Here is a 23,522-nt window from a genome sequence, read left to right on the forward strand (position 1 = left end):
TGGGGAGGTCACCGCTGTCCCAGGACAGGGGGTGTGTGTGTGGGGGGGTCACATCCTGCCCAGCGCTGGGACAGAGCAGGACACCCCCTGCCCCCCAGGCCATCTCCCCCACCCCCAAATGACAAAATAAATAAATAAATCCAAGCAGAGACGGGGGAGGAGGGGGACACACACAACACATCGGTCCCAAACCGCTGCCCCCCACCAGCTTGGAGAAAGGGGAGGGGGCGACTGGACTGCCCCCCCCCCCCCCCCCCCCCCCAGCCCCGTAAGGCTCCCGTGGGAATAGCAGCTCTCCCAAAAAATCCCCCCCCCCCCCATCCCGCTGTCCCACGGCCCCAATCCTGCCCCCAGCGTCATCGTGGGGGGTGCTGGGGATGGGGGCCAGGGGGGGCTGGAGCTGGTCCCTAACTGTCCGAGGAGCCCCCGTCGCCCTCCTTCAGCTCCTGGCTGCTCTCCACCTCCTCGGGAATATCCTGCATCCTCGGGAAATCTGGGGGGAAAAAACACCCGGTTAAACCCCCCTCTCACCGGGAAAAGCGGGTGCCAGGGCCGGCTCCTGCACCCCCACCCTGGGGACCCACCTCGGGGGCTGGCGGGGGGGGAGCGGCGGCTCCCCAAGGCCTCCTCGTCCTCCAGGAGGGTGTCCAGGGTGTCCTCGCCCTCCCGCAGCCGGTCGGGATCGGCCCCCCGGTAATCCAGCTCCTCCCGGGGGCAGGGGGCGAAGGCAGGGTGGTGGTAGGAGAGGCTGGCGGGGTGGGGGCTGTGGCTCAGCTGCTGGGGGAGGGGGGGGTGTTGTCAAAGCCTGAGCCCCCCACTCCCCCACATGCGGGGGCCGAGGCCAGACGCACTCGTGTCATGAATGAGCACATCCTTCCCAGCCCCCCCCACCCCCTGAGGTCCCAAAGCCGGCTCAGCTGAGGCTGAACACACTCATGTCATGCACGAGTGCAACCCCCCAGGCCCCAAACCCAGGTGGGCTGAGGCCGGACACACTCGTGCCACGCATGAGCGCATCTTCCCCCACCCCAGACCCAGATGAGCTGAGGCCGGACACACTCATGTCATGCATGAGTGCATCTTTCCCACCCCTCCCCCCCCCACCCCCTGAGGTCCCAAAGCCGGCTCAGCTGAGGCTGAACACACTCATGTCATGCACGAATGCAATCCCCCAGACCCCAAACCCAGGCAGGCTGAGGCCGGATGCACTCGTGCCACGCATGAGCGCATCTTCCCCCACCCCAGACCCCAGACCCGGGTGGGCTGAGGCTGGACGCACTCGTGCCGCGCATGAGCGCATCTTCCCCCACCCCAGACCCCAGACCCAGATGAGCTGAGGCTGAACACACTCATGTCATGCATGAATGCAATCCCCCAGACCCCAAACCCAGGCGGGCTGAGGCCGGACGCACTCGTGCCACGCACGAGCACATCTTCCCCCACACTAGACCCCAGACCCCGGTGGGCTGAGGCCGGACGCACTCGTGCCACGCACGAGCACATCTTCCCCCACACTAGACCCCAGACCCCGGTGGGCTGAGGCCAGACACACTCGTGCCATGCATGAGCGCATCTTCCCCCACCCCAGACCCCAGACCCGGGTGGGCTGAGGCTGAACACACTCATGTCATGCATGAATGCAATCCCCCAGGCCCCAGACCCCGGTGGGCTGAGGCCGGACGCACTCGTGCCACGCATGAGGAGCACCCCCCCCCCCGCCATCCCTGCTACCTGCGGCGGGGTGAAGCTGAGATAAAGCGCATCTCCGGCCGGCAGACTCCTGCGCCGTGGGTCGGTCCCGCGGCGTCCCCGCGTGCCGCCGTCGTGCCGCAGAGCCCCCAGCTGCCGCCGGGCCTCGTCCAGCTCCCGCTCCAGCCGGGCCCGCTCCTGCTCGCTGTCCCGCAGCCGCGACTCCAGGGCCGTCGCCTCCTGGGCCCGCTCCTGGCAGAGCTGCCGGCAGCGGCCCAGCTCCTCCTGCAGCAGCCCGTGTTGCCGCTGCAGCAGCGCCAGCTCCGTCGTGCCGGGCTTCTCGCCCGCTCGGGCCACCGGCTCGGCCGGGCTGGGCTGGGACCCGCGGCGGGACGGCTTCTCCGGACCCTCCTGCAGCTGCAGCTCCAGCAGCGTGTCCTGCTGGCTCACCACCGCCTGCCGGGAGCGGGCAGGGGGGGTGGGCAGGGGGTACGGGCAGGGAGATGTGGGCAGGGGGATGGATGTGGGCAGGGGGACGTATATGGGCAGGGGGACGTATATGGGCAGGGGGATGGATGTGGGCTGAGGGTGCAGACAGGGGGGATGTATATAGGCAAGGGGTGTGGGCAGGGAGTGTGGGCAGGGGGATGTGGGCAGGGGGATTTATATAGGCAGGGGGATGTATATAGGCAAGAAATGTGGGCAGGGGGACGTATATAGGCATGGGGTGCAGGCAGGGGGGTGCAGGCAGGGGGATGTATATATGCAGGGGGATGTATGTGGGCAGGGGGATTTATGTAGGTGGGGGATATACATAGGCAGGGGGATGTATATAGGTAGGAAATGTGGGCAGGGGGACGCATATAGGCAGGGGGTGCAGGCAGGGGGGTGCAGGCAGGGGGATGTATGTGGGCAGGGGGTGCAGGCAGGGGGATATATGTGGGCAGGGGGTGCAGGCAGGGGGATGTATGCAGGTAGGGGGACGGATGCAGGGGGATGCAGGCAGGGGGGATGCCGGCTTGTGTCCCCCCCCTTGCTGCCCCCCTCCTCCCCCAGCACGCTCCCACCCACCTGGAGCCCGTGCAGGAGGGTGTAGAGGTTCACCAGCCGCTGGTTGATCTCCTGCGGGGGGAGAGGACGGGGCGGTGAACCCCCTGGTGAACGACGGTGGGGAAACCGAGGCACGCTGGCACCGCAGGGAGGGAGCCGGGTCTTTCCCCCACCCTGTCCCCCCGCCCCTTACCTCCTGGGGTACCCTCTGCAGGAGCTGGTTGCCGTTCCCATCCTACAGAGAGAGACCAGTGACACCGCGGCGGCCCCGGCACGGGGTGGGGGATGTCCCCAACCCTGGTGTGTGTGTGTGTGTGTGTCCCCCCAGCACCGCACTCACTCGCTGCCCAGCGTCCGAATCCGCCCTGCAAAACTCCAGGGAGCCGTTGAAGCTGCCGGCGTCGCCGTCTGCAGGGAGAGGCAGGGGGTGAGCCCCACCGCGGTGCTGGGGGACCCCCGAGCCGGGCGCAGCCACCTCCCTGGCTGCCACGCGTCCCCTGTCACCCATCTTACTGCTGGCGCCGGGGCTGGGGCAGCTCTCGGCCTCGGCGAGGTTGTTCTGGTCCCGGTCCCGTCCAGCGCCCGTGAACATCTCCTTCAGGCACTCCACTGCGGGGAAGCGCAGGGTGAGCCCCACGCCGCGGCAGGGACCCCAGCCCCACGCCTCGGTGTCCCCAGCCGGAGCTTTGCCACCCCGGAGCATCCCGTAACCTTCTCGGATGGCGTCGTGCATCAGTTTTTCCCCTCGGGAACCTTCGGCCGAGTCAGAATGGAAGAGGGTGCGGGGGGCCAGGGTGGGCGAGGGCTCCTCGCAGCCGCTGGCCAGGGCCAGCATGTCGGCAAAGAGCCCCACCTTCTCCTCCAGCAGCGCCGTGATCTTCCGATCGTGTTGCAGGATACGGTCTGCGGGGTGGGGAGGGGGTGAGCAGGGGGGCAGGGGGGCAGGGGTGGGGACCCCCCGTGGCAGCAGCACCCACCTTTCAGCTTGCGTAGGGACGCTTCGATCTCCGTCTCAATCAGGGGAAAGTCCTGGCGGCTCGGGCAGCTGGAAGGGACGGGGTTGGGTCAGAGCTGGGACACCCCCCCCCCCCAACCCCATCACACAGCGATCGCCCTTCCCACCGGCTGTGCCCACCTTCCCCCTCCCCATCGCCCACCCCCCGGCCGTGGGGGACACCACCCCCCCCCCCAGAAATCCCCCACTCACAGGCTGACCGTCTGCTGGATGACCTTCATCCAGTTGTTGCGGTCGTCGCGGGAGGCGGCGTGGACCTCGTACATCTCCGGCGGCGCCGCGCTGATCAGGAACATCCCCTTCTCCTGGTTGGCGATATCCCGCACGATGAGGTTTTGCAGGGAGATGACGGCCGGCTTGTCCTGCGGGACAGGGGACAGGGTCGGAATGCCATCCCGGTGCCGGCACGGTGATCCCGGCAGCGGCGGGGGAGCGGGAAGAGAGGGACCGGGCGGCAGCGGCGGCTCACCAGCATGGGGAAGGTGTATTTCTGGTCCTTCTCTTGCAGGAAGATGAGGACGTCGGTCATCAGCAGCACCAGGACATCTGGGAGGGAGCGCAGGGACGTGAGACGCTGGGGTGGGGGGCGAGGCGGTGGCCTGTCCCACCCCGCAGAGCCCCAGGGCCTCCTTAGCCCCAGGGCTGCTCCCAAATTTGTCCATGGAGGTTGGGGACACCCTCCTGGCACCCCTGGGCCCTGGCATCCTGCTCTGCAAACATTGTCATCCCCTGGTACCCCCATCTCCTGGCACTCTGGTCCTCCAGCATCCCCATGCCCTGATCCCTGGGCATCCCCATATCCCAGTACCTCCATCCCATAGTACCCTGGTCCCCCATGCCCTGGTAACCCCATTGCCTGGCACACTGGTCCCCCAGTATCCCCATATCCTGGTACCCCCACCCCATAGCACCCCGGTCCCCCAGTATCCCCGTATCCTGGTACTCCCACCCCATAGCACCCCGGCCCCCCAGTATCCCCATATCCTGGTACCCCCCTCTCATAGCACCCCGGTCCCCCAGTATCCCCGTATCCTGGTACTCCCACCCCATAGCACCCCGGTCCCCCAGTATCCCCGTATCCTGGTACCCCCCTCTCATAGCACCCTGGTCCCCCAGTATCCCCGTATCCTGGTACCCCCACCCCATAGCACCCCGGTCCCCCAGTATCCCCGTATCCTGGTACTCCCACCCCATAGCACCCCGGTCCCCCAGTATCCCCGTATCCTGGTACCCCCCACCCCATAGCACCCCGGTCCCCCAGTATCCCCGTATCCTGGTACTCCCACCCCATAGCACCCTGGCCCCCCAGTATCCCCGTATCCTGGTACCCCCATCCCATAGCACCCTGGTCCCTGCGCATCCTCACACCCTGGTCCCCCATTCCTTGGCACCCTGGTCCCCCAGCATCCCCATTCCCTGGCATCTCCACCCCCAGCACCCCGCTCCCCACCTTTGAAGCGCCCGGCCGCCGTCTTCCAGAGCATGCACCCGCTGTGCACCAGCTTGCGCCGCAGCAGCTCGTCCTTGCCGAAAACGCCGGCGCGGCTCTCCCACGGCAGCTGCACTTTGGCACGGCCGTCCACGCGCCTGTAGACGTCCCACAGCCGCGCGTTCATCTCGCACGTGTGCACCTCCTCGTTGATGGAGGAGATCAGCTCCTTCACCAGCTTCAGCGCCCGCGACAGGTCCGCCGAGTCGCCCTCGTTGTCTGGGGAGGATGATGCGTTGGGGGCGGGGGGGACACGGTCAGGGCTGGAAACCCCCCCGCGCCCCCAGCACGGGCAGCCCCGCCGTGGTGCCCCTGCCCCCAGCCCTGTCACCTTTGGAGTTCTTCAGGATGCGCTCGATGAGCACCGGGTACTTGGTGATCCTCTGCGTCACCAGCAAGATGCACTCGGGCACCCCGTGACGTCGGAGCAGCGGGGATCGCGTCATCCTCTGGCCGGCCGGAGGGAGGGAAGGAAGCACAGGGCACCCCGTCAGCAGCAGCCGCGCCCCTCCCCAAGCTCATAACCACGTTAAGAGGCATTAGGGAGAGACACGCCGTCGGGGAAACTGAGGCACAGAGTTGGCAGAAGGATCTTCCAGCAGGGCACAAGAGCTCAAGAGCAGGGAGACCCCGAAACCCATCCCAGGGGTCCCTCCGGAGCCGCGCGGGGCCGGGCGCTCACCCGGATGAACTGCTGGAAGCGCTTGTCGCGAGCGAGCAGGTCCTTGTACTCCTTCAAGGCTTTGGTGTGCTTGCTGCAGAACTCGGAGTAGGCTTTCTTCAGCTGCTCCGCGCTGGCTCCCGAAAACTTGGCGGGGAGGAGATGAAGGGGCATCAGCGAGCCTGTACGCCCCCCCCCCAAAGCACCCGCTGGCTCTGGTGGCCCCCGCGCCGTCCCCACCTGGTTGACGAGGATGTCCCCCAGCCGGTTGATGACGAAGTTCTTGTTGCTGTCGTGGGCCAGGGACTCCCTGCGACGCTCCAGGAGCTGCGCCAGGAACCGCTCGTGGATCTGGCTCAGCTCGTCCACGCAGGGGAAGATCTTCTGCACCGTGGTCGGATCCACCTGCAGATCCTCCAGCATGGCCTTGCGGAACATGTTGGCCATGATCTTCAGCGTGCGGACGTGGTGGATCTCCGTCTGGATCAGCTCTGCGGCGGGGCGGGATGGGTGAGAGGGGGCAGCCACCACAGCGGGTCCCAGCCTGCTCTGCGCCGCGGGGACAGCCCCTCGCCCCAGCCCCACCGCCTCCGGGCGTCCCCCATCTCTTCATCCCCATCCCTATGTCCCTGATCCTGTCGCTGTGACCCCCATCCCTGTATCTCAGACCCATCCCTGTGTCCCCTACCCTGTCCCCACATCCCCCATCTCTCCCTGCCTCTCTGACCCATCCCTATGTCCTAGGGGATGTCTCCTACCCTGTCCCCACATCCCCCATCTCTCCCTGCCTCTCTGACCTATCCCTATGTCCTAGGGGATGTCTCCTACCCTGTCCCCACATCCCCCATCTCTCCCTGCCTCTCTGACCTATCCCTATGTCCTAAGGGATGTCCCCTACCCTGTCCCCATGTCCCCCACCTCTTTCTGCCTCTCCCTGCCTCTCTGACCCATCACTATGTCCTAGGGGATGTCCCCTACGCTGTGCCCACGTCCCCCATCTCTTCAAACCCATCCCTACATCTCTGACCCATCCCTGTGTCCCCTACCCTGTCCCTCCATCCCCAACTCACTCCTGCCCCATCCCTGTGTCCCCTACCCTGTCCCTGCGACCCCCATCCCTGCACCTCAGACCCATCCCTGTGTCCCTGACCCTGTCCCCACATCCCTCATCTCTCTCTGCCTCTCTGACCCATCCCTATGTCCTAGGGGATGTCCCCTACCCTATGCCCACGTCCCCCATCTCTTCACCCCCATCCCTGCCCCTCTGCCCCATCCCTGTGTCCCCTACCCCGTCCCTCCATCCCCAACTCCCTCCTGCCCCGTCCCACCGGTCCAGGCCGTCCCCACGCGGCCGCTCACCGTAGATGACGTCCTGGCGCTTCATGACGTCCATCTTGTGCTGCTGCAGGTAGCTGTTGTCCACGGCCAAGCTCCAGGAATCCGCCTCAAAGTCCTTCCCGTCCGTCTCGAAGTCGCTCATCAGCTGGTTGAGGATGACGTCGGGGCCTGCGCGGGAGGGCGGCGGGAGACGGGGTGGGGGCTGGCCCTGCGTCCCGTGTCGGCCCCCCCCACCCCGTGTCCCCCGTCCCCGTCCCCCCCCGTAACACCCCGGTGGGTCCCCACCTTCGTCGATGAGCGACTCCACGGAGAGCGTGCGGTTGCGCATGTTGAGGGAGTCCGTGGACTGGGACAGGATCCGCCGTATCCCCAGGGGAGACTCATCGTTGAACGTCCTGGGGGGGGGGAAACGACATGATGGTGACACTCTGGGGACACCCCCTGGCCACCCCCCCCCCGTTTCCCACTCCCCGCTCCCCCCCCAGCTCACCCTGCGATGTTGGTGGTGGAGACGCTCTTGGAGAGGGAGAGGGAGGGTCGGCCACGGCGGGGACCCAGCAGCGTCTGGCGGAAGCTCTCCGAGGGGTAGATGGCTGAGTTGGGGCGCTCCCGGATGGCGGCTGGGGGGACACACACACCGGCGGGTCAGCGCCATGACCCCCTCACCCCCACCCCGTCACCCCCCAGCCTGCACAGTGTCCCCACCGCCCATGGCGGACTCCCCAGTACAGCAACCCCCCCACCAGCATCCCCACGCTGGGACGTGTCCCCCAGCCCTCCCAAGGGGGTGTCCCCGCAGCTGGGAGAGGGACCTGGCCCCGCCCCAGTGACAGACAGCATGGAGGGGGCTGGGGGGAAGGGCTGTCCTCCCCCACCCCCCCCCCCCCCCCCGGCACGTCGCACCCCACTCACTTTTATTGCGCAGCGAGACCGACTGCAGCGCCGAGCTGTTCTTCAGCAGCGCGGCTTTCTGTTGCTGGGGGAGGGAGCGGGGGCGTCACGGCGGGTGTCAGCGTCACCGTGTCGTCACCGTCACACCCCCCCCCCCCCCGAAAAAAACACCCTGGAGCGGCTGAGACCGGCCAGCTCGTGTCACCTGTGGCAGGCACTCACCTTCTGCTTCACCTTGGTGCAGTTGGGCAGCGTGTCCTTGCACCGGTTGTGGATGGTGACGTTGCAGGCTGAGGGGGGGGACACACACACACACACAGAGGGAGAGGTGACGGCACGGAGTCACCGGGAGGACCCTCCCGCCAACCCCATCCTAGCGGGGGAGCCGCCAGTGCCGGAGCGACGGGAGCAGATGCGGGGGGAATCCGGGCGGACGCGGGTTACGCCATGTGCTGCCGGAGCCGCAGCTGCCGGGGAGCAGCTGAGCCGCCGCGGTGCTGCCAAGAACCCCCCCCCCGCAGCCCCGGAGGACACGATGCCCCGCACCAGCCCGGTGCCACGGGCACACCGGCTCCATCTGGCACCGCAGCATCGCCCGCAGCAGGGCAGCTGGAAGGAGCCGGCGGAACCGGCTGCCTTGCTGCGATGTGCCAGGGCGGCACGCCGGCGTTTGCCAGGACGCCTCGGAGAAACCATCTCCGCGAGCTTCCCTCCGGCGCCGCGGCGCAAATCCGCGCAGCCAAACCGGGACCAACCGGCCCCTCGCAATGGGGGTCGCCGTGCCCACCCGGCAAAGCCGCCCTGGCAAAGCCATCGCGGCCGTTTCGGTTACTCACTGGGGCAGATAAGAGCTTCCTTGGCCGTGATGCTCTTGTTGCAGGCGAAGCACATGGTCATGCCGGAGACGGTGATGGTGGTGAAGAGGTGGCCGTTGGTGTAGCGGGCGTCCTTCTCCTTGCCCTCCTTCATCTTCTCCTTCTCCTTGCTCTGCCCGGAGAGATGCGACGGGCGCCTGACGGGGCTGCGGCACGGTGGGCGCCCGGCCGCACCACCCGGCACGACCCCCGCTTGCTTCGGGATGCGGCTCATGGTCGCGGGAAGCCGAGGGTGACGTGGGACACCCCGCTCCCCGGCGATGCTCGGGGGGTCCTGCCACCCCGGGGTGGGGATGCTGGGGAGCCGTGCGGCTGGGGAGAAGCCACCCCGATCGCTCCGCTCGCCCGTGCTTCCCATCATCCCATAACCATGACAACCGGGCGGCTGCGGGAGAAATCCCCCCCGCCCCAGCACATGTCGTGTGTGTCCCCCCCCCCCAACCCAGCACCGCAGCCACCAGCCCCAATGGGGACGAGATGCGGGGGCCGCGATGGGGGGGAGGTGACGCTGCTCCCCGGCACCCGTGGGGGCTGGCGGCATCGCCGGAGCACGGCAGCCGGCAGCCCTGTGCCTTCCCACCTCCTTTTTTGAGCCAAAGCGGATATTTTCACCCGTTTTCGCCCAAAACTGGGGGGTTGGAGGCCAGCTGCCCCCCTCCGTGGGGCTAGGCCTGGGGGTCTGTTTTGGGACCCCGGTGCTGCCGGCGGCTCGCCATGGTTTTCCCCTCCTGGCAAAGGGGAGCGGGCAGTGTTATCCCGAGCATCTTGCGGGCCCCATCCGGCACAGAGCCGCCTTTGTCCCCCCCCTGCCGTGGCACCCGGCTGTGCCTGGCACCCAGGGCACCCACCAAACGGACCCTCTCCGCGCCAGCCCCCCCCAAACCGACGGTGCTTTGGGTCCCCGATCCCCCTCCCCGTGGCTCAGCGATGCCGAACTGGGGGGGTGGGGGGTGTGTCCCGCTTTCCATCCCTGCTCCCGACCCCCCCACCCCAGGGAAGGTGGGCGAGAGGCCGAGGGGCCCCCCTGAGAGGAGCCAGGCGGGCGGGTGGGGAGGAAGGTGAGGAAGAGCACGGGAGGAAGGTGAAGGGGTGAGCAGAGCAGCCCCCCCCCCGGGGGGTCCCCAGGGAGAGGGGACACTGCGGGGGGGGGGGGTACACAGGCACCAGGGCCCTGGGGGGGGACACAGGAGGGGGTCAGCGGGGGGGGGGGGGGGGGGGGGTCGGGCGCTCACCCGCTCTCCGCAGGGGGGGGTCTCCACCTCCCGGCCCGGGAACGGGGCGCAGGAGCAGCAGCACATCGCGGCCCCCCCGGCCCGGCCGCCGCAGCTGCCCGGCGCGATTGTTCCCGGGCCCGGGCCGGCCCTTGCGGGGCGCGGGGGTTTTTTCCTCCCCTTTTTTCTTTTTTTTTTTTTTTTCACTGTTTGTTTGTTGGTTTTTTTTTTACTTTTTTGAGCCTTTTTTGCTTCCCTTTTTTCCTCTTTTTTTTTCTTCTTTATTTGCTTTCCTTTTTTCCTTTTTCTTATGTTCCTTTTTTCCTTTCTTCTTTCCTTTTTTTCCTTTTTGCTTTCCTTTTTTCCCTTTCTTTTTCCTTTCCTTTTTTCTTTCTCCTTTCTTTTTTTTTGCTTTCATTTTTTCCTTTCTTTTTTTAACTTCTTTTTTTCTTCCTTTTATTTTTTTTGCTTTCCTTTTTTTCCTCTCTTTTTTTATCCCTTTCATTTTTACTTTTTTTCTTTTTTTTTTCATTTTTTCCTTTCTTCTTTAACTTTTTTCCCCCCCTTTCTTTTCTCTTGCTTTCCTTTTATTCTGCTTTCCTCTTTTTTTTCGGCCTTTTTTTCCTGCTTTCCTTTTTTTTTTCTTTTTGGCCTTTTTTTTTTTTTTTTCCCTGCTTGCCTTCTTTTTCTGCTTTCCTTTTTCCCTCTGGCCTTTTCCCCCCTTCCTTTCTCCACTTTTCTTTCCTTTTCCTCTGCTTTCCTTTTCGTCCTTTTCTGCCCTTTTTCTAATTTCCCTTTTTTTCTTCCTGCTGTGGTGTTGCCCCCCCCGCCGCCCCGCAGGGACCCCCCAGCCCCGGCCCGGCCGCAGGAAGCCCAACCGCCGCCAGACAAAGGCGGGAGGCGACTCCTCTTCCTGCAGCCGCGGGCCCCCCCCCCCCCCCCGCCCCCCTCCGCAGCCGCCGGGATTTGCTCCCCGACACCGGCTCCCCCCCTGCCTGGCACCCCACCACCACCCAGACCCCCACCTCACAGCACGCCTGGGGACCCCCACCCGGACCCCCACCCTGCCTGGGACCCCCCCCCAGCCAGACCCCCGCAGCACGCCTGGGTGTCCCCCACCCGGACCCCCACTCCGCCAGGGTGTCCCCCCCCCCCACAGACCCGCACCCCCCAGCACGCCTGGGTGCCCCCCACCCCACAAAGGCCACCCTGGGGGACGGACGGACGGACGGGCGCAACCGGTGACGGTGCCATAACACCCCCCCCCCCCCCCCGAGGATGGTGACCCCCACCCAGCCTGGACACTGGGGTCCACCAGCAGCTTTGGGGGTGTCAGGCTGCACCCCACGGCGGGGGGGGGGACACACATATCAGAGGCGGCAGGACACGAGCCACCGCGTGGCTGTAAATACCCTGGGGGACACACCCCCCCATCCCCACTCCCCCCCAAAACACTTGGGGTGGTTGGGGGGGGGTGTCCCCAAAAAAAAACCGAACCCCAATGCAAACATCCCCCCTCCAGCATCACCCCAAAACCCAACAGCAACCGGCACCAAACCCCCCACCCCGGCCAACGCCGCCGGCACAAAAACGGGGTGTTGAGCCAAATCCCCACCACGGGGCCATGGCAGCTTCCCTGGGCCGGGGGGGGGGGGTTCAGAGGGTCCCCCCCCCACCTCCCCGGCGCTGGTGGGGAGCAGAAAGTTTTTCCACTTTAAATAGAAATTGGGGTGGGTTTTTTTTGGGTTGGTGTTGGGTTTTTCTTTCCGGCGCCGCGGTGCAACGCCTACGGCGGGTGTATTTCTGTTGGCACCGCCACGACTTCGCCCAAGATAGCCCGTTTCTTTTTCCTGCGTGAGAAAAACACCCGCGCCAACCTCCGGAGCCGAAAAACTCCAGCCAGACCCGGGGGAGAGGTTTTTGGGGTGATGACAACCCCAGCTGCCACCACCCTAGGGGGTACGTGTGTCCGTGTGCCGCCCCCCAAAAAAGCCACCTGCGGCATCACCGCCTCCACGCCGGGTGTGAAGAGCCGGAGGGGGGGGGGGTGGACAACCCCCCCCAAAAAAAAAGCAAAGGTCTGACCTGGGGGATGGATCCGAGCCCCGAAACGGCGTGACGGAGCTGCGTCGCTCCCCTCCTTGGTGGGGACGGTCCCCACGCCGTCTGCCACCCCGGCGTTGAACAAAGCCAGCGCCGTCCTCACCGGCGTGGCAACAAAAGATGCCGCCACGCCGGGGCCGAAACCACGCGGGGACACCCTGCAGCTCCTTCGCCCCCACGAGAAAAGGGGGTGCCCCCCTCCCTCTAGTGCACAAAAGTCCCATTTTGGCCCCAAATTTGCCCGCTCCGAGGTTTTGAGCCACTGGAGGAGTGAAGCTGCAGGGTTGGAGGGGGGGGGGAACACGACACAGTCAGCTGGGGGGTGCAGCATGGGAGCACAGGGGACACCCCCCCTCTGTTGTTTTGGGGGGGTCCAGGGAAGGCAGCCGGGGGGGGGGGGGGCTGCCCTGCCAGGAGTCCCCCCAAAAGCAGGTCCCACCATGGGACACAGGGTCCCCACGTAAAGTCGGGGGGGGTGGGGAGGGGGGTGTGCCACACAGCCCATCTGCCCCAGCACATCCCAGCTAGGGGGTCCCCACCGCTGTGTGCCCCCCTCCCTTTTGATGGGGGGGAGTCCCCCATTTTTAAAGCGGTGACAGCTGGTGGCACCGACTGCTCTCCACGCACCGGGGACCCATCAAGGGTGGGGGGGACACCGACAGCCCCCCCCCCAGCCCAGGGCACAGCCCCGGGTGAGGCAAAACAGGCTTTGACAAAACTTTTTTTAAACAAAAACCACCATTTCCCCCCAGCCCGACCCGCCCCGGCCGGCGCAGGAACCAACAACCACTTCCCCCCCCGCCGCCACCTCCGCCGGGCCCCCCCCCTGCCAAAACACAGACCTCAGGGCTGACCGCCCCCAACCCTCCAGCGGGCTCAGACCCGACAAACTCAGTGCACGCAAGGCCGGTCCACGCCACGTGAGCCAAGGGGGTGCGGGCGGTGGGTTTCCCCACCGTTACCTAACACCACCCCCCCCCCCCAAAAAAAAACAACCCAGCTTGGGGTAAACTGAGGCAGGGAGGGGGAGCGGAGCTTTGCACGCCCGCCTTGCACACCCACCTGCCTCGCACGCCCGCCTCGCACGCCCGCCGGAGCACAAAGCCCTGCCAAGCGCAGGCAGCGCCCGACACCAGCTGGGCCCCCACACACCCCCCCTTTGACACCCCCCCCCCCCCGCCTCCTCGCCCGTCGTTTCGCCACGCTGGCGATTGCCACACGCTCGGGGCACCACGACGGCACCCGGCGCCCTCCGGCCTCGCACCCTCGCCAAGTCGCGGGCCGACGGCGAACCGCTCCCACGGGACGAGAGCTCCCCGCTGCCCGTGCCTCAGTTTCCCCATCGCTCCCAACGACGGCAGGGCTTTGTCTTTACCGGGCGGCGGACAATAAAAGCGGCGTGGGGGGTGTGTGTGTGTGTGTGTGCGTGCAGGGCGGGGGTCCCACTTCACACCCACCCCTTCGGCAGGAGGAGAAGGCGGCTTCCTCACCCGCCGTGCCGGAGCTGGAGGGTTTCCACGCCACCCAAGGGCCTTCGGCTTCGGCGGAAACAAGGCTGGCGGGGCGAGGGCGATGGAGGAAGTTGGGCCGTGGCTTCGCCGAAGAAGTTGCCGGCGGGATGATGTCGGGTGGGCGACGGTGGTCCCTGCCCGGGCGTCGGGGCGACGAGGAGGGCGGGCAGGAGGGTTATTGTCTTCCCAGGACCCCGCTGCACAATGGGGAGCGGCTGCGCCGAGGCTTGCGGAGGGTCCTCGCCCACCTCCCTGCATCCCCCCCCCCCCCGCTTTGCTTAGGGACCCCCCCCCCCCGCAACGTGCACAATGCCCTCCCTTCCCATCAGCATCACCCCCTCCTCAACCACCCCCTCCCGCACCCTGGCAGGATCCCAAAACTGCCCCCCCCCCCCTACCCCCTGCCCCAGCTGGATGGGGAAGGGCAAAGCCCCCTCCCCAAGTCGGGGGCGGGGGGGGGGGGGGCAGTGTGGGGGCGTGCAACGACCTGAGCGAGGAGGAGGACGGGGGGGGGGGGTGTTGACCCCCCCGCCCCGGGCTGGATGGGGGTGCAAGAGCAAAGGAGGGAAATCCCCCGCCCCAAAAGGAGGGGGGGGGGGGGCTGGGGAGGGGGGGAACCCCCCGCTTCGGGGTTGGGGGGGGGGACACGACACACGCCGGGACCCACCCTTGGCACGATCGCTCCTCGCCCGGGTCAGCGACTCGATGCGGGACATAATCGGCGGAGCCGCTCCGCTCCTGCCCGCTCCTGCCCGCCCCCGGGCTCCGCCCCCACCCCCCCCCCACACCCCCCCACCCCCCCCACACGGGGGGGGGGCGGGTCCCGGCCCCGGCCTCGTGCTGCCCGCGGGCCTTTGTTCCAGACGGGACCGGCAGGACGGGGACGGGCGCTCCGGAGTCACTCCGGATCCGGCCGTGATTGCTGGGAACGATCCTCCCCCCGCCCCCAACCCACCCGTGCCAGCACCGCTCCGGAGCTGGAGCAGCTCCGAATCCGGCCAGATTATCCCCAAATTAACACCACCCTTTGCTCTCCTCGCCTCAGTTTCCCCTCCCCACCCGCACCCACCGCCTTGCCGCCAGGGCACCTTTGGGGACCACGACCCTGCCACCAGCCCCGTCCTCCCCGGGCAACACCAGGGCTGCCATCCCAAAAAGACGATGACTATCCCACGGGATTCCAATCCCCCGCCCTTGCCCGGCGGCTGCGGGACTCCCCAAAACTCCCCCCGAGCCCCCAACGCCCCCAAGGCGCAGTTTCGGGGTGACGCACGAATCCCGTCCCCGCCTCGTGGGCCCAGCGCGACCTTTTTCGACCATTTCGGGGCTTTTATCGCCCAAACGGAGCAAATCGACGCTGGACGCTGCTCCCGCAGAGCTGCTCTGGGGGTGCTGATGCTCCCCACCAGCTTTTGGGGGGGGGGGGAGCAGAAAAAGCCTCTTCCCCTCGAGATCCCCAGCGACGGCAAGTTGGGCTGAAGGCGATATTTTGGAAAAATTTCGCTGTTTTCCCTTAAAAACACCATCTTCGGAGAGGACCCCAGCACCAGGAGCCAGACTAACCTCAGCCAGGTTGAACATTAACTCTCCGGCTGGGAGAAGCCAGGATTTATCGGATTTATCCCATTCGCTGCCAGAGATAACCCTACCAAGGCTGCCAAGAGAACCAGCTGAGGCACTGGGATGGGTCCAAGTCCCCACAGAGCCTGGGGTTGCGACCAAGGGGAGGCTTTTGGGGGACCCTGTCCCCCAAGCGTCACCCAGCGAGCCCCGGGGCAAAGCCACCCACCCCGCTGCGGGGTTGCGTGGGTGCAAACAGCTCCTTAAGCAAATAAATGTCCCTTTTTCGCCGCGTTTCCGAGCCCGGCGGCACTTGACGCTCACCACACCGAGGGGATGGGGACAAAGCCGCGTGGGCAACCAGGAGAGACGCCGGCGGCTTTCGGCTTAATGAGTAACCCCGGAAAGCCATCGATGCTGCCGAGAGGCGCCACCGCTCTCGATGAGCTGCCTCGACTTCCACCCAGAAATCATCGCCGGCAGCAAGAGGAAACGTCGTGGCGGTGCCAAATCCGGCCCTGCAAACCCCGCGGGAAATGGGTGGGATGGCTCTATGCGGGGCGGGACGCACCCATGCGGGGCGGGATGCACCCATGCGGGGCGGGATGCACCCGTGCCCGCAGCTCCCAGGGAAGGGGAGAAATCGGGAGCCGTCGGGGGGGAAAAAAACACATCTCATGACCCAAAACCAGGCGGCAGCTCCAGCCGGAGCGGTTTATCGGAGGCAGCCGCGGCCGTTAACCCGGGCTGGTTCCTGGGCGGGGGCCCCGCTGCCAAGGCCGGGGTTTAATTAAATCGCGGTCCCGAAAGCAGAAGCAAACCCTCGCGAGGCCGCCCCGAGGATCTGGGGGGGGACGGGACGCGGTCACGCTCCTGCTTCCACCCAGGGCCCGATTCCCAGTTTCTCGTTTCCTCTCCGGGTACAAACCCTTCGGCCGGCGTTTGCTTCTGCTTCCCCCTCCCCGGCCGTAACCCTAAAACGGCCCCAAAACAGACGGAAGGAAACCCCGACGAGGCGCTGTGACACCCCGGGGCAGGATGCAGCCAGCGGGGAGGCTCCGGTGGTGCCTTTGGGGAGGGGGGTGGGGGGTCCAGTGCCTCTCCCCGCGTGGCAGGATCCGGGCGCTGGAAAGCCCCGCGAGCGTCACGTGGGGGATGAGGGCGAAGGGGGAAGCAGTGGCGGTTCGGCCATAAAAAGTCAGGAAGGGGGAAGGTGGGGGTGCTCCGGTCACACAGGGGACCCCCACGACCCCGCCGGTGGGGGGAGGAAACCGCGCCGTCCCCGGCCACGAGGCCAGACTCAACCCCAGCACCAGCCCCTTGCCAAAACCGCCGACGGGCATTGCCGCGGGGCCGCGGCCACCCGATGGCGTGGTGGGTGCTGCATCCCGGGGTGCCCCCCACCACGCCCTGCAGCCCCCCGCCCCCAGCACCACGCGGTCCATCCCCAGCAAGGGCAGGAGCCGAGCTGGCGTCGTCGGGTGCTCAGGCGAGACCCGCCGCCGCGACGACACCCCGGGACCCCCGCGGGACCCCCGGGGTTGAGCCGTTCCCATGACTCACCCTGGGTGCAGGACGGCCGTACATGGCTGGGGCTCCCCGGGGAAGGGTCTGCGCTGAGTCCCCGAGACGGCGGCGAGCTCGGCCGCGGCGGCTCGATTATTATTTCTTCCTGAAATAGCACGGTCCCTCCCCTCCGCGGCCTCCCCGCTCCCCACGGCCGCTCCCCAGCCAGCACCCGGCGCTCCGAAACCCCGCACGCCTCCAGCTTGTCCCCCCCAAAGTGGCACTTGGGGGCTCTCTGCTCCCTGCAGACCTCTCGGGGTGCCTTCTGTTGGGGTCCCCTCTGTTGGGGTCCCCTCTGTTGGGGTGGCACCCACCAAGAGCCTCCATGGAGCACCGGCGCCTCCCTCCCGTGGCACCCCAGGACCCCGTCCCCATCCCTGCCACAGCCTCTGCTTGGGACCCCCCCAAGCTACGAGCACCCACACGACCCAGGATCCGCGTCCCCCACCGTGGGGACGGTGCTGCCATCCCCGTGCCGCCGTGGGGACCGTGTGGGGGCGGCTTTGCCGTGCACCCCCCTGCAGCCACGTTGAGGTGGGCGCCCTGCACCCCCTCCCCCCCCCAGCACCCCAATCCCCCCTTCCCGCCTGATGCAATCGCCATGTGCCCGGCTCGGCGTCTCGCTGCCTCGGCCGGGATCGACCCCCTTTCCCCATCCATCCGCCCGCGGTGGGGTCGGATCCGGACCCCCACCAGCGCTCCCGGCCTTCCAGGACCCTTCTCCCTCCCCGGAGATTTTATAGGACAAACTTTGCCAAGCCAAGACTTGGCGAGAGCCCGGCCTGCGCCGCCCTTTCCTCCTGCTGAATTAGTAATAATAATAATAATAAATCCCGGGCTTGAAACCATTAACAGCCCCGGTTCCGCGCCCGGCGGGGTGGGATGAGGACGGAGCCATCCCGACCGCGGGGTCCGGATCGTGCCGCCATGCCGGGGCGGGTTTTGGCCCACTGGCCGTGGCGCTGGCGGGGGGGGGGGGGAGCGTGGCCCCCGTGATGATGTTAACAGCTGGCCCCTAATCCGGCCGCCCGCTGCCCGCCGGGGAGGAGGCAGGATGAGATCAGGAGCTGGGGCGCGAGGAGGGGGGGGGGGGATTAATGGCTTCGCATGGCGGCAGATCGCGATCCCAGGGGGCCGCCTTAGGGAAGGGGTGGGGGGCGAGGTGGGCTTTGCCCACCCCGAAGTGGGTGGCAGGGGGTGGGTGGCAACGCCACGGGGACATAAAGCCATCAGCAGCCCCCACGTCCCCGCGATGGCGTGCGCGTTGCTGTGCCTCAGTTTCCCCCTAAGCTCCTGGCCCTGTGCGAGGGGGCAGTGGGGGATGGTGAGGACCACCCCCCCCCTCCATGTCCCCTCGCTGCCTCATGGCCACCCAGCGTCACCCAAAGCATCCCCGCACCCTACAAGCAGGCAGCGATGAGAACTGGGGAAACTGAGGCACGGCGGCAAGGGTGGTGGTGGGGGTGTCTCGGCAGGGTCCTGCCGCCCTCTGAGCTGGGAGGAAAATAGCCCAAACGAAGGAATCGCTCCAGGAAAGCGCTGGGCTGGAGCGGAGGGGCCCGGGGGAGGGCGGGCGTGCGGGCGGTGAGCTCAGCGCACAAACAAGCGCCCGCCGCCAGGAAAAGCCTCATTTCCTCGGCCGCGGCGGGGGCCGAGCCCCGGTGAACCCCGGTGGGGACCATCCCCCCACCCGGTGCCGGGCAGGGGTCCCCATCCGGCCCATCGCCTCGCTGCCGGGGGAAGAGCGGCTTTGCCACCGGTGCCCACCGCCACCCCGGGCACGCCGTCGGCGCTCGCCATCTGGCACTTTCCGGATGCACCGTGACGGTGTCAACATGGGGACCGGGACAGGGGGGCGACGGCAGCGTCACCGAAACCGCATCGCCGGTGCCCGGGCGGGATCCGGTACCCGCTGGGCAAGCGCAGTTCTTCCTCGGTCTCCTTCCCTGAGCACGTTCCGGGTTTTTCCCCCCCCCCCCCCCCCCAATTTAGACCCCAAAGTACAAACCCCAGCGATGGCCAGTGCCAGGCAGCAGAGGGGAAACTGAGGCACGGCTTCCCCAAAGGGCAGTGCGTCAAATGAACCCCCCCTCCCCCCACCTCCCCAATCCCAACCCCATCGTCGCGTTTTGGGAAGGGAATCGCCCCACCAACCCACACCCCCACACACATCCCCCCACCCCTCTGCTTCCCCCTCCCTACCTTCGTCTTCCCCGTCATCCTCTTGATGAAGCTGAGGGTCCGGCCCAGGGGGGTCTCTTCCCAGCTCTGGCTCCCCGTCTCCCCCGCCAGCTGCCCGCAGCTCCCGGCGCCGAAGCTGCAGGAGATGGAGGATCCAGCCTGGACAATCCCCCTCTGTCCCTGGCCTCTGCGGGGCCGGGAAATAGGGAGGAGCGAGCTCGGCCGCCCCGGCCCCCCGGCTTCTCCGGGGTGGCTGCTCCGCTCCCAGCTGGGCTGAGCACAGAGCCCTTTCTGTTCACCCCCAGCCCCGCGGGGTGCGGAGATGAGGGCCCCCCCCCCCCCAAACCCAAGGCTGGTGGCTACGTCCCCTCCTCGGTGACCAACCCCCCCCTTCCCACTGTATCACCTAATTTGGGGAGCGGGGTGATGGTCCTGGGTTTGTATGGGCGCAGCCCCAAGGTTGTGGGGTGCTACAGGCACAGACCCCCCCCACTTTCCGGGCTGGCGCTGGGTCCCTGGGGACTCCCGCGGTGGGGGACAAGCCCTGCTCCCAACCTGTCCCTGGGGACATGGAGAGGGGGACACCCACGGCTGCAGGGTACACGGACGGACAGCACCATCCTTTTTGGCGAGGAGGTGGGGGGGGTCAGCTTGTCCCTGTCCCTGTCCTCGCTCGTCCCCCGCGGGGCTCCCGGCCAGCCGCAGGCGCGACGATGCCCGGGAACAACCGCCCTAATGAAGACGGGAATGGGCTGTGACAGGCGCCGGGGGCGGAGGGGGCCCCGTGCCACCGGCACAATGCCCTGCCAGGAGGGGGGCCTGGCATCCTGGGGACGGCGAGGGGGACACACCGTCCACTCCAGCCTGCTGGCCCCTGGGGGTTTGTTCCCGCTGACCCCGATGCTGGGAGTGAGTGAAGTGCGTCAGGTCTCAGCCTGACCCTGCCCTGTTCCCTCTCTGCAGCCGCCAGCGAAAAAAAATCCCAATTTGGGCCAATATTTGCATCTCGAAATCTCCCCTCGGGGCTCTCTGAGCTGCCTCATTCACGCCCCGGCACACGGGTACCATGTGCACCCCCAGCCCCGTGGCCGTGGTCGCTCCCCCCAACTCACCCATTGACCAGACTCCGCTGGGAGGCAAAGGGGGAAATTTCTGCAACGGCAAAAGACAGACGAATTAAAAGGGGAGCCGAAGCGCAGCGAGAGAAGCCACCTCTTTCGGTTGGCGAAGCATCTGCCGCCATCCAGGGCCGCCGCGGTGGCGGGGGGTGAGAAATAATTAACTTTGGTGGCAGCGCCATCGATTTTGGGTCGTTATGAGGGAGGTTTGAGCAGGGACGGGGATGCAGCGCCGGGGGCGGGGTGGGTGCAACGTGGGGGCCGTCACCCTGGTCCTGCCCGGGGGGGGGACGGACGTGGGTGCCGTTACTCACCGTCTGCGTCGGGGAAGCTGTCGATGACGCTGAGCGACGCCGATTTGGAGAGGGCGCAGCCGCCGGCGCTCTGCCTGGCCCGGTACGCCGGCAGCCTCCGCGCATCCTCCTGCCAGCGGTGATGGGGTTGGCACCGGGGCCACGGGGCTCCTGTCCCTGTCACCCTCTCCCTGCCCTTCAGCAGGGCCCGGTGGGTGGCACAGGGCAGCTGCCGGGCCCCAGGCTGGTGCCAGTTGCTCCCCAGGCTCATGGGCCACTTATTTTCCCCTCCCTGCCATTGCTCCCCAAAATGAAGCTGCTCCCGGAGGATAACACACCTTGGGCGGGAGAATCCCGGTCCCAGGATGATGGTAAAGCCACCCAGGATGGGGCTTTCCTGGGGAACCATCATGATCCCCTCTCCTGGGGTCCCCTACCCGCACCCAAGCTCAGCGCCTGAATCCATCCCCTGGCTGCTGGGTGACAGGACACCCCGGGGTGAGGAAGAGGAGGAGGAGGAGGAGGAGGCTCCTACCTGCGCCCGCTGCACATCTGCCTCATCCTCCTCGTCCTGGGAGAGCAGGGACTCCAGGTCGTCGTTGCTGTGGACGAGGGGGGCTCGCCGGGGGTCCCGCCGGTGCCGCCCCAACCCGTCCAGCCGCTCGGTGCTGGAGTCGATGTCATCGGGGCTCAGCCCTTTGAGGCTCACGCTGCGGCGGCGAGAGGGGGACCCTGAGCTGGGTGCGGGGGCAACGGCCACCAAACCGGGACCCCCCTTCCCCTTGGGTGAGCCTTGCTCTCGCGCCCGGCTTTCGGGGCGTCCTCACCGGGATGCTCATCCCTGGGGTGCCCCCGGGGATACCGCACGGAGGACCCCAACCCCTGGATCAGGGGGTGGAGGGGCTTGGGAGCAGCGATGCGAGGGCGCGGAAGCGGGGATGGCTGCAGGGGGACAATGGGGACACGCGGCAGGTCACCGCTACCTGAGCTGGTCGTAGCCGGGGACCCCGCGCAGCTCCTTGCCCGGCTCCCAGCTGTGCCGGCGGAAGGGGTCCCGGGAGCGGATGGAGGTCCGGAGGGCACAGGATCGCCGTAACGGCACCCCGCGAAAGCGCTCTTCGTCCTCATCTTCCTCCTCCTCCCAGCCACCCTTGGGGCTGGGCGCGGCGACGGGCTCCAGGGCCGACACGCAGCGACGTTTCTGACCCGGGACCCCGCCGAGGGCACCTTCGCAGGGACCCAGGAAGATGTCGGGACCCTCCATGCGGCGCTCAGGGCTGGACGCTGCGGGCGGGAGGAGCGGAGGCGTTGGGGTGAGGGGGGGGGGCGGCCGGCCCAGCCTTGGCACAAGGCATGAAACGAGTTGGGGGGGGGTCTCAGCCGAACTCCGCGGACGCCCCCTCCCACCCCAGCCCCTCCAGATCGATTTTACGGCCTCTCTTGGAGCTTGAAGCAGCCTGTAAAGCTTATGGCGGCCATAAAGAGGAGCTGACCCCCGCCTCGTCCCCGGCGCTGACCTTGCCGAGCCCCACGCACCGTGCGGGGGCCCCCCGACCCTGCAGCGCCGGCGCCGCGACGGAGAGGGTTCCCAGCCCCCCCTGGCCCCCAGCCCTGCACAAACACGGGCCGGGGGGGCCGCGGCTGGCAGGAACACACAGAAACACCCACTCGAGGCCCAGCATGGCCCCCGCACCTCGCCGCCGGTTACTCATTAAGCGCCCAGGAATTTGGCTGGGATGAGAGCGGCTCCTCGCCGGCTTGGCCAGGGCAGGGGGGGGGCCGCTGAGCGGTGACGGGGTCCCACCGCCCCAGGGTGAGCCCGCAGGGATGCAGCCCCTCCGCCCAGACGCAACCCCCCCACATTTCCACCTCCCCAGGGAGCAGCTGTCCCTCGGGAGAGGATGCTCAGGTTGCTTTTGCAGTCGCTTGGGGACCTGGATTTAGTCTGGTGGCATGTGGCCCTGCATGTGCTGGTCCCAGCACGGCAGCAGGATGGGACCCGGGCAGGTTTCAGCCCAGCCAAGGCCTCCCATCAAAGGCTGGGGCAGCCCCCAAGCATCCCAACACCCCTCGAGCATCCCAACACCCCCCCAAGCATCCCGACACCCGTCAAGGATCCCAACACCCCTCAAGCATCCCAACACCCCCCCAAGCATCCCAACACCCCTCAAGGATCCTGACACCCCTCAAGGATCCCGACACCCCCCGAGCATCCCGACACCCCCCGAGCATCCTGACACCCCCTGAGCATCCCGACACGCCATGCTGCCTGCACCAAGCGGCTACAAAAGGCTTCTCCCCCCTCCCCAAACCCACCTCCCCATCACACCTGGTCCCTCCATCTTGCAGCAGCACCAGTGCAGCTCTGGCTGGACCCCGTTACCCCCCCCTAGAAGCAAACCCCCCTTCTCCTGCTGCCATCCGTCAGCGAGACAGAGCCAGCGCTGCGAACGCCAGCCCAGCGCCCCGATCCCTGCGACCCAGCCCCTCGCTCCGGTCCACGCCGCCCACACCTGCCCCCAATCCCAAAAATCCTGGATGGCCATGCCGGTGCCCGAGGCATCCCCCACAGCTGGCACATCCTCCCCTGGCAGTGCCCGGCCCTGACTCACCCCGCTGCGCCCGAGCCCCGTGGGCAGCTCTCCCCCTCCCCGGCCAGCCCTGCTTGGGACAGGGAGGGAAATGGGATGAGCTCAGCCGCTTTCCTGTTTTTACATTCCCGGCCCAGTCAGCTGATAGAAAAACCCACTTTCCTCCAGGTCTGCCCATCATCTGCCCTTCTATCTGCCCAGGAGCCGACCAGAACAAGCGAGCGGCTTTGCCGTAAATACAGAAGGAATAAATAGCAAGGAGAGTGTCCCATCGCTCGGTGGCATTTCCGCCACCGATAAGCAGGGCTCTCCCCAAAAGCACACAAGGCGACCTGGCGATTTATGGGCTCCCAGACTCGTACAGGTGTCAGAGGGCAGAA

The 23,522-nt window shown here is 67.1% G+C and overlaps 1 protein-coding gene across 3 annotated transcripts; it reads right to left on the reverse strand.

The window, feature by feature from the left end:
• Nucleotides 1–407: 407 nt before the first annotated feature.
• ARHGEF2 (Rho/Rac guanine nucleotide exchange factor 2) lies at nt 408–21,815 on the reverse strand. 3 transcript variants are annotated; one of them, XM_086478556.1, is made up of 26 exons: nt 21,535–21,815; nt 21,087–21,261; nt 20,573–20,681; nt 20,253–20,292; nt 19,162–19,276; nt 8,970–9,120; nt 8,356–8,423; nt 8,155–8,218; nt 7,733–7,862; nt 7,528–7,637; nt 7,264–7,410; nt 6,145–6,395; nt 5,926–6,051; nt 5,575–5,692; nt 5,205–5,462; nt 4,224–4,300; nt 3,947–4,116; nt 3,717–3,784; nt 3,451–3,642; nt 3,253–3,348; nt 3,080–3,147; nt 2,933–2,974; nt 2,761–2,811; nt 1,739–2,145; nt 585–763; nt 408–493 (listed from the first exon to the last, which is right to left on the reverse strand). In XM_086478556.1, exons 1-26 carry the CDS (start codon nt 21,813–21,815, stop codon nt 408–410), a joined length of 3,579 nt encoding a protein of 1,192 aa, XP_086334682.1. The 3 variants fall into 3 exon arrangements, with proteins under 3 accessions (XP_086334682.1, XP_086334681.1, XP_086334683.1); XM_086478555.1 differs by having other exon boundaries at nt 585–777; nt 1,732–2,145; XM_086478557.1 differs by lacking the exons at nt 19,162–19,276; nt 20,253–20,292; nt 20,573–20,681; nt 21,087–21,261; nt 21,535–21,815 and having other exon boundaries at nt 585–774; nt 1,732–2,145; nt 8,970–9,139.
• Between the last annotated feature and the right edge of the window lie 1,707 nt (nt 21,816–23,522).

The sequence above is a fragment of the Leptosomus discolor genome, chromosome 26 (genome assembly GCF_034619465.1).
Source record: "Leptosomus discolor isolate bLepDis1 chromosome 26, bLepDis1.hap2, whole genome shotgun sequence".
In the NCBI taxonomy this organism is placed as follows: Eukaryota; Metazoa; Chordata; class Aves; order Leptosomiformes; family Leptosomidae; genus Leptosomus; species Leptosomus discolor.

Excerpts from the sequence above, each read along its gene's own strand:
- ARHGEF2 (XM_086478555.1), bottom strand. The coding sequence starts at position 21,815 with ATGGAGGGTCCCGACATCTTCCTGGGTCCCTGCGAAGGTGCCCTCGGC. Across the intron at positions 6,396-7,263 it reads GCGCCAGGACGTCATCTACG|AGCTGATCCAGACGGAGATC; the intron begins GTGAGCGGCCGC and ends GCCCCGCCGCAG. Across the intron at positions 3,349-3,450 it reads GCACGACGCCATCCGAGAAG|TGGAGTGCCTGAAGGAGATG; the intron begins GTTACGGGATGC and ends GCTTCCCCGCAG.